The sequence below is a fragment of the Vicugna pacos genome, chromosome 10 (assembly GCF_048564905.1).
Source record: "Vicugna pacos chromosome 10, VicPac4, whole genome shotgun sequence".
Taxonomy (NCBI): Eukaryota; Metazoa; Chordata; class Mammalia; order Artiodactyla; family Camelidae; genus Vicugna; species Vicugna pacos.
In genome coordinates, this window is record NC_132996.1 from 41,078,174 (window position 1) to 41,094,567 (window position 16,394).

The 16,394-nt window shown below is 47.8% G+C and overlaps 1 protein-coding gene across 10 annotated transcripts in view; it reads left to right on the forward strand.

Moving 5' to 3' along the window:
* NAV2 (neuron navigator 2) overlaps positions 1 to 16,394 on the forward strand; it is a 773,977-nt gene that overhangs the window by 621,207 nt on the left and 136,376 nt on the right. For all 10 annotated transcript variants that reach the window (XR_012076623.1, XM_031681096.2, XM_072969658.1 and 7 more), the window contains 3 exons: positions 1,502 to 1,614; positions 7,190 to 7,298; positions 9,140 to 9,529. Coding sequence is in view for 9 of the 10 variants with exons in the window: in XM_031681096.2 (XP_031536956.1) it covers positions 1,502 to 1,614; positions 7,190 to 7,298; positions 9,140 to 9,529 (612 nt within the window). In the remaining variant the exon portion in view is untranslated. The remainder of the gene's footprint in view (positions 1 to 1,501; positions 1,615 to 7,189; positions 7,299 to 9,139; positions 9,530 to 16,394) is intronic.

Sequence of the window (16,394 nt, forward strand, 5' to 3'; positions counted from 1 at the left end):
AAAAAGAACTTGAGACCTTATCCCACGGGCAGCGGGAAACCATCAGAGGCCTTTAACCAGTGGGTGGCAGGATCACATCAGTATCACGGAGGTCAGTGGAGGAGGGAGTGGGGAGTGGACCAGGCCTAGGAACAGTCCAGAACAGAGGTTGTGGTTCGGATGCCTACTTGGGCCCACAAAGGCCATCCACATGCGTGGTTCCAGGTGAGTGGGACAGTGGTACAGGGCACTCCACGCCTCTCTAGAGGGAGCAGCCACTACTTGTCACCAGCAGGTGCCACCCTGCATGAATGTGAGCTCAGTCCTTCCAGACTTGTTTTTCCCGGGAGAAGGCAGAAATCCAGATTTCCTGTGAAAATCTCCCAAGTTTTTAATGTGGAAATGAATTAAAGAGCTTTAGAAATACCATACAGACCAATAAGAATAAACCCATGGGCCGGTTTCTATACCTGGCTGTCATTTGCAACCTCTAGGCTAGAGGCAGCACACCTGTTCCCAGAGTGCTTCTAGGGCCTCAGCAGAGATGGTGAGAGCCTGGAGTCTGCTCAAGGGATGGAGAGGAGCCCAGGGAGTATGACAGTCCTGTAGAGGTAGAGATGACAGGAACGGGGAACCGATGGAACCAGGAGGAAGGCAGAGGCAGGGAGGATGGGTGAACGATGTGGGGGTCATCAGTGCCTCCGCCCTAGTCTGTTATAGACATTTCATAAAATGGAAAGCATTTTCTTCACAGAGCATTAAATCTGGTTGAATTAGCTCAGGATGCTAATGAATTAATAACGTTATACCCAGGGTTATGTGTCTGAGTGTAATTAGACATTTGCATGACCCCCTGAAAAAGCAGAGGTAATTGTGGTAAGAGCACATGGCACGAAGCACTTGCCTTGATTTGCTAGACAAATAAGGGCGTGGAGAGAAAGTGTGGGGAAGTAGAGATTTCAGTCATGTGTTGAAAGAAAGATCAATGAGACCTTGCATCTCAGAAGACCTGAGCTCTGAATCAGACCTAGAGGGCAAACACACCTGCTTGGCACCCACTCCTGACTGGTTGTACAGTCAGCTTTCCAGAGACGGCTGTGTCAGGAGGATCTAGGGGCCCGTGGGGAGTCATCTTCATGTCAGTGGCGTCATCGCTTGGCTTGCTGGCGTTGCTGGTTCCTTAGAAGTCGCTCTTTGGTTAAGTGATCCAAGCCACCTGGTCTCTGCAGCATTTTTCTGGCTAGACCTGGCGCCCCGATGGGGATGCAGGGACGCAGTCGCCAGTGAAGGATTGCAGACCCTCCATTTGGGTGAGGAATATTTCATCTTTTCCAGGTCGGTAGCTCTCTCTGTTTCTAGGACGTTGCTCCACATGCGCTAATGAATTATTTAGTGTCAGTCTGCTCTGTTTTAAAGCTTCTTGCTGAAGGAGGTGATGTGGGGGCTGGGATCGGACTCCAGTGGTTCAGATGTGGTGGTCACCGCTTGTGACAAATTTGTCTGCTCTGATTTGTGTGTGAAGGTCCCAGACAGACACCGAAGGGAATGTCACTGCCGAGTCCAGCTCAGGGGGTGTGACCGTGGAGCCCAGCCACTACACCAAGAGTGGACAGCCTGCCCTGGAGGAGCTCACTGGTGAGTATGGCACCCCGGAAATGCCATGTCTCTTGGTGATGAGGCCTCCCGTGCAACCACCTGCTGGAGGGGCCTGAACCCAGCTGGATGTGAAGTTGCTTCACTGTTGCCTTGATGGATGAGACTAACAAATTTATTTTCTGTGTTGCTGTCTTCTTTCCCTCCTCTCTCTCTCTCATGGTCTACTCCCTCCTCCCCAGAATTGTCAGTCTTTTACCTGTTGGCAAATCTTATTTTAGTATAACCCTGCTTCGCTCATGTAGGGGCTCTGGGCTGCTCGGGTACTTCACTTTGAACCTCCTTGGTTACTCTTCAGATGAAGTGGCCTTCCAAAAAGCGTGGGAGCTCTGAAATGAATTGACTTTTTTTCTCTTCCCTTTGTGTAAGCACTGATTGAAAATTGTTCTGAGCACCCTCCACTAATTGGAAGGATTTCAGCATGCTGCTTTTACCAAAAACAAAAATATCAAAATTTTATTTTAACTATAACCTGAGACAAAGGTGATTAAAGGGGCATTCATTATATTATACAAAAACATAAAATCTGCACCTGTCATGTATTTAATTCCACAAATGTTTATTTGTGTTATACTGTTCGTTCGTTTGTTCCTTCTTGCCTTCCTTCCTTCCTTTCTTCCTTCCTTCCTTCTTTCCTTCCTTCCCTCCTTCCTTCCCCATTTATCATTACACATTAGTGCAGTATGATCGCTAGTAAAGTGACCACAGCAATTGTGGGCAATAGATGTAAAAGTCCTTAAGGAAACAGAAATAGAAGTGCCAAAGGTGGCAGGTCCCTGACCACCAGGCCTGCTACTTGTCACTCCGCCTCACAGCTGCACGTGCAGACAGCGCCGTGGACAGAGCGAGGCCTGCTTGGCTGCTGTGTTTAGAAATTCACCCTGCTCGCGTCTGTGCACTCGAGGCCGGAGCCTTTAGATACTTGGCACCGAGGGTTTCCTCCTGCCTTCTTCTCTGGCTGGCTCCCTCTTCTGCTTCTCCTCCCCTTCCAGAATGTCCTGGTGTCCTTTTATTTTATTTTTTTAAATTGAAGTATATCACATTCTTAAAGAAGATGCTAACTTTTTAGCATCTGAATTAGAATTTCTACTGCCGTGCATCCTGACCTGCCACCATCTCTGTCCTTGGTCCCCATTCCCCAGCTCTGAGCCTTGTGTCTTGGCAAGGTCTCATCGGGGAGGTGAGTCGTGACCCACACATTTAGCAGTGACTGTGTTGTTCTTTACACATCTTAGCACTCCCAGAGTTGGGGTAAAAATCAAATCCATGTTTGAAATCCATTATTAGACTAAATATCCATGGCCCCTCTATTTTCATAGCCACATTACAGCTGTGGAATTGGTCTGCAGCCCATATGATGGACCCCTACTCGTTTGACCATTAGCTTTGAGTATTAATTTCAGAGGATTTGAGCGATTTAACTGTTTCCTTCTGGTTCTGCCAGCTGGGCACAGAGATGGGCCAGAGAGGTTTTAAGCCACTTGTAAGTAAGTGATCCATCTTACTGTGGCTCAGGGCTGCACATTTGGCATTGATTTTATGTTTATTTCTCTCCCAGGTTTTAGCTCCCTTGCCAGTGAGGACATGGGAGGGCAGGAAAAGGGCCAGCTCTCAGGAGAAGGGTGTGGAGTTTAGATGACTCCTCAGGTCTCTACACACATTCCAGACCGTGTTCTTATGTGCACACATCAAAAGAGCCAGGCCGGTGCATCAGATGTGTGTCCCGGGGAGGAGTGTGGATTATGTCAGACGTGGGGGCTCAGTGAAATTCACAACGTGAAAAGCAAAAGTGGCAGCCAGAGAACACACCACATGGCACTTCGATTTCAGAGTGACAGACGACAGCCTGGGATCCTCTCACCCCTTTTCTCCCCGTGTCTCCTCGGCATCAGGACAGTAAAACCAAGTAAGAGCTCAGGAAGCCAGAGATGCTGTCAGCTGGTTTGGGGACCAGGACTGTGCAGCCAGTCACGCCGAATAAAGCATAGCACGTGTTGGTGTTAAGTCAAAGGGTGTTGGTTGCTAAGGAAAATTTCTTAACCAGGATAGCTTGCCTTTACATTCAAGTGGTGGAACTCACATGTGGGCTGTACCACGCGAATAATTTTATGGGGATGCTACATATAGCATGATCCTTTGAAACTTACCTACAGCCGATCCCTTGAAATGACAGTAAGTGGCTATATTTAGAAGTGGACATTTATGAGACTGTTTGATCAATTGCTGCGTCTTTCCCCTTACTTATGCAAGTAGGTGAATTTCCCCATGGTGCTGTGTCACTTACATAGCGTTACAGGTGAGACATGCACCTTGGATTGTAGTGTTAGAAGGAACCACATCTGCGTATTATCCGGTCCGTGAATCCCTTCTGTCATTCACTGGTGAATCGTCTTTCAGTCTCTGCTTGAGTATTTCTCATGACGGAAAGATTATTCCTTCATAAGGGAGTCCTCCCATATTTTGTTGGCTTTAACTGGTAATGGAGTTCTTTATTCTGACACTTCTAAATCACTGGATATAACCCAGCCTCCTGAAGCTCAGCAGACCATTTCTGTTCTTTTCCATGTAGCGGCATGCCCCTAGCCTCCCTCTTCCAAGTAAAAGTCCCAGATTCTGCCCGTGTTCCTTACGTGACACCCTGACATCCTCACACTCTGCTCTGTTTGGTCAGAATGTGGTTCTCGCCATTGTGGCCAGTGGTTTGAGGGAGGACTGCCCTTGGCAGATGCAGGTCGGGCACGGAGAGACGTGGAATAGCTCACTCGGTATTTTAAGATCTCTGTCTATGGGCCAAAAGGGCCCAGCCATTTCCACCGGGGCATGGTTGCATTTTTATTTTATTCAGGCTATGAGTTGGTAGGAAAATCTTACATCAAAGCCATCTTCTAAGCAGGCAGATCTAGCAATTCAAAACGTGATCACCTAAGGAAGGCAGGTGGATTACTGTTTTGTGCTTCTGTGTTTCTCTTAGAATCTGGTATATGCTGGGCGGGGGGCAGATGTTTCCCAGTGGGACCCCTCAGAGGGAAACAGGACAGTCAGATTCAACAAGCCTTCATTTTGTGCCAGATGTATCACGTGTCATCTGCCCCTCCTAAACTTGAGAGAAGGGTTTCTATCCCCATTTTAGAGATAACATTCGAAGAAGATAAGTGATTTGTCCAAGGTCAAGTGGCTAGTGGGTGGCAATGCTGCTATTCAAACCTTGATTCATCAGAATGCAAAATCTATGCCTTTTCTTCAGGGCTGCATGAACCAGACATCTTTTGGACAACAAATATTTCTTGACCATCTATAGACTTGTATAGGGGTTACCAAAAATAAAAGGGAAGATTCCATCCCATATGGAGGAGCTTTGAATTTCTAAAGGAGAGTTAACACAGGCAAATATGTCATTAGCAGATACATGGGTAATTAGTAGAGACATGGAGATATTGCAGATTTGCTTCCAGACCACTGCAATAAAGCAAGTCACACAGATTTTTTTTTTTTTGGTTTTCCAGTGCATGTAAAAGTTGTTTACACCAAAAAAAAGTTTTTAAAAAAGTTGTTTACACCATACTGCAGTCTATTAATATGCAATAGCATTATGTCTAAACAAATAATGTACATACCTTAATTAAAAACTACGTTATTGCTTACAAATGCTAAGCATCATCTGAGCCTGCAGTGAGTCATAATCTTTTTGCCGGTGAAGGGTTTGAAATAGTGTGAAAATTACCAAAATGTGACACAGAGACACAGTTAGCAAATGCTGTTGGAAAAATGGCACCAATAGACTTGTTCGACGCATGGTCGCCACAAGCCTTCAGTTTGTAAAAATCGCAGTATCTGCGAAGTGCAATAAAGAGACAGCACAGTAAGACAAGGTATGCCTATAAATATAGTTACTACACTTTTGTGTGTGATTAAGTTAATTAATGAGGGTAATTTGAAAACTAGGGCCTAGAGCTATCCAGAGGATCAGTACTTTTTTGGCAGCCTTTACACAGATAAAGTGTGGCCAAGCTGGCAGTAAGAGATATTTAATTGATGGCTCAGGAGATAGATGCAGTTACATTCCTCCAAGGCCACGAGAGGAAGGTAAAGTAGACATTTATCTCTGTGTTCGTTTAAGAACACGTACATACATATATGTATTTTAAAGAATTGGGTGAGAAAGGCAGGTTTGACCATTTTTCAGATAAGAGAAAAATGCCTTCCAAATTTCTCTTGGTTAGGAGGGAGCAAATTGAAAACACAGGCGTTTTCAAGGATAGAGAGCTTGCTATAGCAAATTTCCTCCAGATAATCAATCATTGAACCCATCCCCCAGCCTCCAGGCCCCACCACCCTGAGGATAACCTGAGGAAACGGCCATCTGTCTCAGAAGGAAAGTTGCTTCCATGACATTTTTCAGGGGCCTGTTGCCCTATGAATGACCATTGTGGAAGTCCTACTTGGTGTCTGCTGTAAATTCCACCTGCTGCTGCCCGAGTGTGCTAAGTCCTCTATGGAGATTTGTTTAACAGTATTGCTTAGCACTTAGAATAGCCATCAACTTCTAAAGACCCTTGACTGTGGTCTTCTCAGCCTTCCTGAAGTCACTCTCAGGGAAGAGGCGTGAGTCCTTTCATCGCAGCTGTAGGCGTTTCACTCTGCCTCTTCCCCCGGAAAGCCCAGAAAAAGCAGTGTCTCCACACAGCCGGGCGTGGGGCCGCTCCGAGAGGACACACGACTCCCTGGCTTGTGTGTAGCGACTTCCGTGCCAGCTTGACCTCCCTGGTCCAGGTGTTTAGTGGGAAATGTTGCTCGGAGAATGGAAGTCCTGTGTCCCCCAGAGAGCCCGAGTCTTCTCGAATGCGCCCCGCTCTGCAGCACCAGCTGGCGCGAGTTGAGTGCTGGTGGCGGGCGCTGCCCTCGGGGCTCCGTTTAGTCCCTCCAGGCGCCCCTTGAGGTCGGCACTGTGACTGTCCTCCTTTAGGGCTGTGGAATCTGAAGGATGGAGAGGGTGATCACTCAGCCACGGAGGAGAGGAGCCAGAATTTGAGATGGCGTACGCAACAAATTGAACAAAGAAAGAGGCAAACCTTTCTCCATAGAAATACTTGTGATTAATAAGGACAGATCTTTAAGCCACAACAAGTTAACTATGTGTAACTGGAGGCCAGTGGGTAGCAGCACATACCACCCCTGGGTAAGAAAACAGTGCCTCCCCCACTCCTGCACAGGTGGAAGATGATTCCCCGGCACTGGTCACACCTAACGCGAGTGTGTCTTTATGGGAGGCAGTGTTTGTAATGTCTCAGACTCGGTGCGTTGCTTCTCCCATGGGCTGGACCTCACCTATTGCTGGAGGGGCCCGCAGGGAGAAGAAGGACTTCTCTCTTGAGATTTAATGCGTTCTCTGGGCATCCATGCATGCATGCATGCATTCATTATCTGTTGTGTCTTGAGCAACCGCAGTGAGCCAGGCCCTGAGCAGGGAGCACAGTTATGGTCACAGGCATGATTGCTGTTCCCATGAATCTCACCATCTCTCTGAGAGTTAAAGTCTTCTCCACCCTCATCTCTCCAGGGGAAGATCCGGAGGCTCGGCGACTGCGCACAGTGAAGAACATTGCTGATCTGCGGCAGAACCTGGAGGAGACCATGTCCAGCCTACGGGGCACTCAGGTCACACACAGGTACCTGGAGCGCGAATCGCCGTCCTGAGCTCGCTAGTAACTTGATTTTCACATGGCTGCACCTGCCGCTAGCAAAGTGATTTGGTTAATAACGGAATAAATAACCGTGATCGCCAGATATGTTAGAATTCACCCAAGAATGCCGCGCGGCGTGCAGAAGTGTCAGGAACAAAAACCAGTAGAGACAGAACCCTCCTCAAAGCAGAGGTTTGCCCAGTCTGTTCCACAGAGGACATTGCAGGCCAGCTGCGTTTAAATTTCCCCTTGCTTGCGTTTTCCAAAACGATACTGTGCTGTTGAAACGAGCAGGTGAACTGTATTTGACCTGTGTGATAAAGTGAATAACTTGAATTCCTACCCTGTCTTCTGACCCACAGCACTCCGTAATGTTGTTAGTCATGCACGTGTATAAGACACGTACGGAAATATTTATAAAAACGTAGGATCGTGTTTAAACCGTGATTTCGTTGGATGAAATCTAGGATTACACTGGAACCATTTATCAGCTTCTTTTCATTGTTGAGCCAGAGGGTGAAGAGGATGCAGCGCCGGGACACCCTTGGTTTTGGCAGAACCAGGTCTCACGGTTTGCATTTGGCCTTGATCATCAGTACAGGCCCAGCTGCCCCCAGTGAGCTCCTGGGTGGAAGGAGGGTCTCCTTTGCTTCTCCAGTTTCATTCAGTCTTTGATAAATGAATACAGCAAGGAGACTGCAGGGCTTCCTCCCTGCCAGCAGCTTTGACAGATCAGGGTTAAGCACTGTGAGTTCTTAAAGACCAGGACCCGAACCTTAGGGGTTCCTAATGTGAGGAAAGTCAGGCCCACTGCTTCCAGGTTTGGAGGGAAACAAAAACAGTGGTTCTTCTTTAGAGGAGAGTAAATTGTCCAGGGGGCATGAATAAGTCCGCAGATTCTCGATGGCGTGGAGCCAGGTGCTGGAACCGTGACTCTGTGATTGAGTTTGAAATACCACTGTTTCCACCATCCTTGCCATGATGACTTGCTGTGGGTTACAACAGCTTGGTGGACCTCTTGGCTTGGGCTAGGATGGTAATCACGACAGGAGGGAGAGCTTCCAGGCTTTTTCTCCTATGGGAAAGAGCGCTCTCTCGGCTCAGTTACTAGATGCTAGCGCAGTTCTGAGCGCACTGGTTGTCGATGGTGCCATGAGACCTGCAAGGCTAGAAAGACAGGGGACTGATGGCAACAGAGGCTTCTTGACGGCCAGGAACATCTCAGTCTCCTGAGATTCAGACCCAGCTAGTTTGATTTATTACGGATCCCAGATCTCGAGCCTAGGCATTTACCACTCTTTCCTGGCCTTTTGCCCCCGAAAGGTAGTTGTCATTTTGCACAGAAGTCGGGGGAAAATGGATATTACAGAGTTGGAAAATCCGGGCCCTCCCTCCCTGCTTTGTCCAGAGGGAGCTGAAGATGTGAAATGATCTTAGAATCTCCGGAGTGGACGTGCGCATCTGCCTTAGGAAAGGAGAGCTGAGACGCAGCTTCCTTGGACCAGGGGGCGGCGGCTGCCCATCCTCACCAGTCCAGCATTTTCTGCTTCCTGTCCTGGGTGGTTAAGATCATGTACTTGAAGTAATTGGAAATGGGTATCTTGTAGCATGTTTTAGGGGAAAAGTCTCCACTGGGCTTTTGCAAATGTCACGTAGATGGCAGCTTCATCTTAACGAAGGACTGGCACTGGGTGGTGTGTTGGTCCCTATTATTTGTTCCTATTTTGTATATGGGAAATACTTCATCATTCTGAACAAAAATTAAAGAACTGCAAAGGCTCCCAGGCACATTGGGGTCCAACCCAAGGCTGGTTTTGTGTTTTTAGCACATTGGAAACCACGTTTGACACCAACGTCACCACAGAGATAAGCGGGCGCAGTATTCTCAGCCTGACGGGCAGGCCCACCCCTCTCTCCTGGAGGCTCGGCCAGTCCAGCCCTCGGCTCCAGGCGGGAGACGCCCCCTCCATGGGCAACGGGTACCCGCCCCGCGCCAACGCCAGCCGCTTCATCAACGCTGAGTCGGGCCGCTATGTGTACTCCGCCCCCCTGCGGAGGCAGCTGGCCTCCAGGGGCAGTGGCGTCTGCCACGTGGACGTCTCGGACAAAGCAGGAGACGAGATGGACCTGGAAGGCCTCGGCATGGACGCCCCTGGCTACATGAGCGATGGGGACGTTCTGAGCAAGAACATCCGGGCAGACGACATCACGAGTGGGTGAGTTCCTGGGTCTTCCCTCTATTCCCAGAGCGGGGCGTGGGGTGGGTGGGGGGAGGCGTGGCACCTGCTGCCTCTTCTGCAGGGCTGATTCACATTCTCTGGAGGAGAGCGAACCGCCTTCCTCCCCTTATGTCCACCTCCGCGCATGTGTGTGTGGAGGGAAGCCTTCTGGGGTGAATTACAAAACCTGGGTGGCAGTCAGGCTTGGCAGTAACTTGCTGGGCAGTTCCAGCAAGGCTCCACCAGCAGCCAGAGTGACACTGGGCAACCAACCATATTGTGTCAGTCCTTTAAATGTGCCTTGCACTTAGGCTGCCTGGCCCTACAGGATCTGGCCTTTATCTGCCTCTTAGATCTCATCATCTTCCACCCTCCTTGCTTCTGCTGCTGCAGCTGTTTGTTCTGTTTCTCAGTCTCATCAAGCTCTTTCCTGCCTCAGGGCCTTTGCACTGTTTCTCTGTCTGGATTCTGTTGACCAGATCTATTTCCCCGGTTCCTTCTGGCTGCTCAGCAGGCATCTCTTTGGAGAGGTCCTCCTTGCTCCTTCAACTTGAAGTCATTTTTGTAGCCTGCCCCAGGCCTAGTCTTCTCCATCACCCTGTCTTATGCTCTTTTTGAAAGCTTATCACTGTTTCAAATTATCCTGAAGATGGGTTTTGATCTGTCTCCCTGCTCACTCCTCCTTGCAACAACAAGTGCTGTGAAGCAGGGACAGCATCTGGCTTGGTCACCACTGAATCCCCAATGCGTTGTCTGTGGAAGAGCTTATAGACATTGCTGAATTAACGAGCATGTAGCTCAAGGAGTGAAGGAACAAGCCCAACCTCTCTGTAGCAGGTGAAGTCAAGGGGAATGATGAGCTGGTGTCCGAGCCGGCCTGTGACCGCGTGTGGCCAGAGGCTTGGCTTCTTTTTCTGCCCCACTTCCAGGTCACCATGTAAACTGAATGTGCATCTGTTGACTCCACTTGCCTGTGACTTACTTCTTCATCACTCTTAATCTGGGTTGCCCAGAAGTTCTCCAAGATCCTTTTCTTCTCTGACATTCTAGCAGGCAAAATTACAGATCATAAAAATCAGGCAGAATGGCCATGCCACTCATTTTCATGAGCAAGCACCTCGTGGGTGAGTCAGTATTTTCATAATTGTAATAATAGCTCCTTCTCCCACTATGTGCCAAGCACTGTGCTGGACGCTTTCTATATATATATTAGCTGTCCCACCCTCACAATAGTCCTTTGAGGAAGGTGACATCATCCCCATCTTATGGGCGAGTAAACTGAGGTTCAGGAAGGCTAAATAACTTGCCCAAGTTAAGTGGTTAAGAGGCAGAGCCCAGGGCTAGTGGCTTCTGAGCTGTCTCGCTTTAACCACTGTGCTGCCCCGTCTTGCCCGACATTGTAGGGCTGTGATGAAATAGCACAACTACTTGCCTTTATTTCAAAATTGATTTGCTTTTGCTTATTTCTATCTGTCTGACTGGAAGTGTTCTTTTAATTAATTAAAATCTTACAGAGAGTTGCCTTGGCTTCCTGCCTGTGACTTTTAGAACCATCCCATAGTGAAATCTTGGAAGACAGGAGCCACCAAACCCTTATAATATGACAAGTTCCTGCTCTCCGGATGGCTAGGAAAGTGACTGGCCTGATAATTCAAATGATCCAATTAAGTGAGAGCATCATTTTGTGTCTCCAGTTTTACATAAGCGTGGGAGTAGTAACAAATACCTATTACTAAAGTTGCGTGTAATTTAATCTTCTATTATTATTTAGAAGACCTTTGGTATTCAGCCTGGCCTCAAGGTTACCATTATCATTTCCTACTGTAATATACTACCAAAATATTTTGGAATTATTTTGAGACTTTTGTATCCTGTAAGAAAGAGTTCATTTTCTTTTCAGGTCAATCTTTCGATCAGTACGTGAAGATGTATTTATGTTGATGTAGTACTGACAGTTTCCTCAAGGTGGAGACATTGAAACACCCTAAACTGAACCTTAGCGGGGAAATGCTTAGTTTCTTCAGCTATTTAAACCAGAGCCTTTACCCCTGCTAAAAAAAAAAAAGTACAAATGTTTACATTTCACTTCTGCTTTGGGAAGCTTACATTTTTAGCAAGTGGGATAGCGCTTAGAGCAAGTGTAGATAAAAGTGCAGAAAATGTAAGCAAACCACCCAGTTGTTGAAATCGGAGAACTCTGTTCTATTTCCAACCCACTCCCCTCCCAATTCCTTTTAATGTAGACATTTACCTGCACAATGAAGAGAGGCAGCCCAGATGGCATTCAGTGCTCCTTCTGGTTGTGATGTTCTACAGTGCTGTTCAAACATGACTGCCCTCTGTTGGAGATGCACTCGAGTTTCTGCTTTGAGGCCAGGTTATCGGTTCGGCTTTACATGCAGAGTTCAGGACACGCCATTTAATGTCCTTTGTACTCAGTTCTTTTTCCTGTTCTAAACATGACAAGGTTGTAGACACGGAAGGACTAGTCATTTAGTCTGTGCCTCAGAAGCTGCCCAGTAAGTCAAAATCCTGAGGCAACTGGTGTAGTGGGAAAACGACAGCAGACGAGCTTCAGTCCTGCTCTGTCCCTCGTGAGCTCGTGACATTAAGCACATCATTCAACTTCCCAAAGCCTTGAAGCACTACAGTTAATTGGGTTTTTAACCTTCTACCGTGAGATTTCTCTTTGAGGCTGTGTCTGATTGATGGCAGATATCTGATAAAGACACACAGTTTCAGACAGGGTCTGGATGTCTTATCAATCTCAAAGATCCAGGCGCTTGGAAACAATGAAATGATGGCTGTTTTCATCCAGATGTTTGCTTGGCTTAGTGGAAACAGCCTTGATGTATGAGGAATATATAAATCAGTATGGAGGCTGTTTGAGGAAAGTTCTTGTAAAACTTTACAGCGAGTTTATTTAGCCAGGCTGATAGGGAAGTAAATTTCTAGTTTCTGAAGACGTATGACCTTTATTTAAAAAATAACGCTGTACCTCATCTTGGTAGAGCAGCTGTCTTTTGATGTCTCCAGTTCATTGTCTCCACTGGATCTGAGCGCACAGGCACCTGTGTGTATTATTCAGTTCTCCCTAAGCGGGGACTGACATCACTTGATTTCCGTGGAGTTTAACTAAGAAACTAATGGCACACGCCTTTGGTCTCTGTGTATGTGTATTTATTAAACCCTTCTATTGCATTTAGTATGTGCCAGGCATGTCTAAGTACTTTACAAGAAATTGCCTGACCTCACCACTTCATTTTATTAGATTGATAAATTGGGCTTCAGCTGTAGTTAGTGGAAAAGAAATTAAAGTAACAGAAGAAGACGTCTCTGACTAAGTTTTGATCTGTGAAGTCAATCGGTCTATTCATCTTCTAAAAATTCAGAGTGCCATATGGTATAGACTAAAATTAAAGGGAAAGACTTAGCGTCCATATGTTTGGAAAGATTTTTATTTTTCTTTTCAAAGGAGGCACTGAATTGTATAATGTTCCAAAGTATGACTCTACCTCCCCTTCCGGGTGAAAAAAAAGAACTATTTAAATTTAACATCAGAAATTTCTCCAGGAGCCTTTGATGGCTTCCCATTGCCTGTGGGAACTGATCTCAACTTTTTAACTGAACAAGGGAGGCTGTTTATGGTCTTTCCCTCAGCTGCCCTCCCTGCCTTCTCCCTGGCCACCTCCCTCCTCACCCACCCCACACTCCCCACTGCCTTGGGCTGGCTGCCATTTGTTACCAAAGGCTGTTTCCTGCATTTGCAAAGCTCAGTGCCAGAGGACATGCTGCTTTCTCCCTGGAATTTCTTTCCGCTCTAGCCCATCTGACTGATCCTTTAAAAAAAAGAAAAAACCTCCTCTGTGATGCCCTCCTGGACTCCCTCAGTCAGAGTTAGCTCTGTCTTGTGTGTTTCTGGTGGCCTTGGTTCACACCTAGGTTAGGTGAGAACCTTTCTCTTTGCATGGGAAGCATTTGAGAGAGACTGGGTGGCGTTGAGGAAAGAGTACAGTCTTAAGAGGCAAGCAGATTTGAGATTTCATCCTGGCCCTGCCAAATAAACTGGAACCCGTTTTTAACATTTAGGAATTAGAGATAGAACTTGAAGAGCACCTGGCAGAATCTGGGGTGCTCAGGAAATGTCATGCACTGTGTGTGTGTCTGTCTTCTCCGCCAAACATGGAGCACCAAGAAGGCAGAGGGGGCCCATTATTTTTCTCAATGCCAGAGACTAACATAAGTAGGAATTTAATAGATGTTTTGCGAGTGGTCTGTCTTTCAGGCCTGCCGTCTCAGGACCTTGGGCTTGTGTGACTTGCCACCACCAGCTGTGAAAGTCAGTGATTCTATCTGCAGAACATTTGGAGGAAATCAGTTTAGCCTCTCATATCCTTTTGGTGCAATGCATAGCTCCATCTAGTGGCCAATACAGGATGTGCTGCTGTGGCTTTGCTTTTAATTCAAAAAATCATCATATTGGTGTAAAACTGAGTGCTGGTGTTATTCAAGGCTGAGAAAGTGGAGATTGTAGAAGCTGACTTATCTTTAAATGTGGCCTGACCCATAGTCCAGTGTAGGGGAGAAAGTGGGGTTGTGAGCAAGCTGGTCTTCAGAGTCGGGTTTTTGATGGCTGAAGTCTTCCCTGTTAAGGTGTCGGATTGCTTCATCCAGAGCTACCATGTGTGCCTTCTGGGAGACTTGAGCCCTCAGAAGGTGAGGAACCATCCCTGCTGAATTACGCGTAGCTCTGTGAACACATCAGGGTGTGTCTTAGTCACCTCAGGCTGCTACAGCACGATACCACAGACTGGGTGGGTACGCAACGGACGTTATTTCTCACAGCTCTGGAGGCTGGAGGTCCGTGATCCAGGTGCCGGCATGGGCGGGTTCTGGTGAGAGCCCCCTTGCTGGCTTGCTGTGTCCTCCCACAGCAGAGAGAAGCTCTGCAGTGTCTTTGTCTTCCTCTAAGGGCACTAATCCCATTATCAGGGCCCACCCTCATGACCTCATCAAACCCAGTAACCTCCCAGAAGCTCCACCTCCAGATATCATCACATTGGTGACTAGGACTTCGACATATGAATTGGCCGGGGGTGGGGGAAGCATAAACATTTAGCCTAACAGGGTACATCATTCTCATGTGCAACACCCTGTGCTTAGGTGGCCTTCCTGTCGTTGCCTGCCAGGTCACCTCCTCAAGGAAGCCTTCCCTGATTCTATCCAAGCAGAGGTGGTGATTCTTTCTTCTGGGCCCTCATGGTACTTGACATTCCCTTAATAGCCCTGATAGCACTGCACTGGAATTATTGCAGATATCTATGTGTGTATAAAATCAAACAAGGCACCATACAAAATATTTTTTTCGACTGTTTCAGTGCATTAATTAATTCTGGAAGGGACAGAGCCCATATCTGTTTCCAGCTCTTAAAGATCAAAGTTAGATCTGCCTCAGATGCTCCCCTATCTTCATTGGCTGGCGCAGGACCTATTCCATAGTCAGTGGCCGGTGAATACTCACTGAATGAATGAGACAGCTGACCTTCAGCAAAGCAAGCAGTTACATACCTCTGGATGAGGATGGGCTTCAAATTGAAGCCCCTTGAACTTGACACCCCAGCTGTGTGGTCTTCCTCTCCTCGGCCCTGTCTTGTACAGTCTGCTTATTCCAGACCTGGACCACGTCTGTCCCAGTGATCTGGACTTTGGCAGCACAGGAACCAGAGACAGCTCAGGTACCGGAGCCCACACCGTGGGGGTGGGGGTCGGGGCGGAGGTGTCCCGTCCCTCTTCCTCCCTCCAGGGACCTTCAGGGGACAAATGAGGGAAGTGTTTCTCACCAAGTCAGCGTAGAACACAGCAGGCGACCCCCTGAGTCAAAAAGGTGGCATTGATAACGTGAAAGGCTCTTTCTTATCTGAAGAAGGCTTCTCATGGTCTTTCTGGGCCAGAGCTGCGGTAACCCTGACGGGCTGTTGTTCCTGGCAGACTGGTAGGCGAGGAAGCCAAAATACGCCTTGTGGCCAAAACGAGCCTGAAGCCAAGAGAAATGATTTTAGGTGAGGCCATCCTGAAAGGCACGGGGTCAGGGCAGTTTCCAGCCGGGTGTGGCCAGCATCTCTGGGATTTGAAAAAGATGGGCTCTTGTTTCTCTGGGTCGATTTCTCTGAAATGATCATGGCTGGTGGGGCTCTTGAAAAGCTTGAGAATTCCAGGTTTCCGGTAAGCCACTGGGTGAGTCTCAGGGATGGTAGGAAGGTTGAAATGTCATGGACAGTTGGAGACTCAGCCCTGCAGACAGACAGATCTTGGCCTTGGGAAAACTGCTTGGCCCTAAAGAACTACATTTCTCTACACACACACACACACACACACACACACACACACACACACACGTGTAGAAAACACACTGGCACTCCAGCATGAAGCTGCAGGCCCAGCCAGCTTGATGTGGGGCTGGGGCAGGTCCCAGTCTATAGGTCTTTCCATTCCTCTCTGCTCCCCTTGGGTTTCTTCACTGACAGGTCTTAGTGGTGTATGCATTCACAGAAACCAGGAATACTTTGCCCCGTCTGGTATTTTCCATGATGTTAAATATCCCAGGCAAACATAATGACCCCTGTTTTCCTAAGCAGCTCCCTGGGTAGAGTAAGTGAGCTCAGGGCAGGGCAGGATTAATTTCCCCAAGTGTTGGAGGACCAGCAACAGCTTTCCCTGCACGGCTGTGATGTCATCTGACACGGATTCAGCTGATGGATGGCTCTGGCTACCAGTATCAGCTGTCCCTGATGGCCGGTGTACACGTCTTCTTCTTCCACACACCGTAGACTCGCCAGATTGACCGAGTATGGGAAATGGCTCA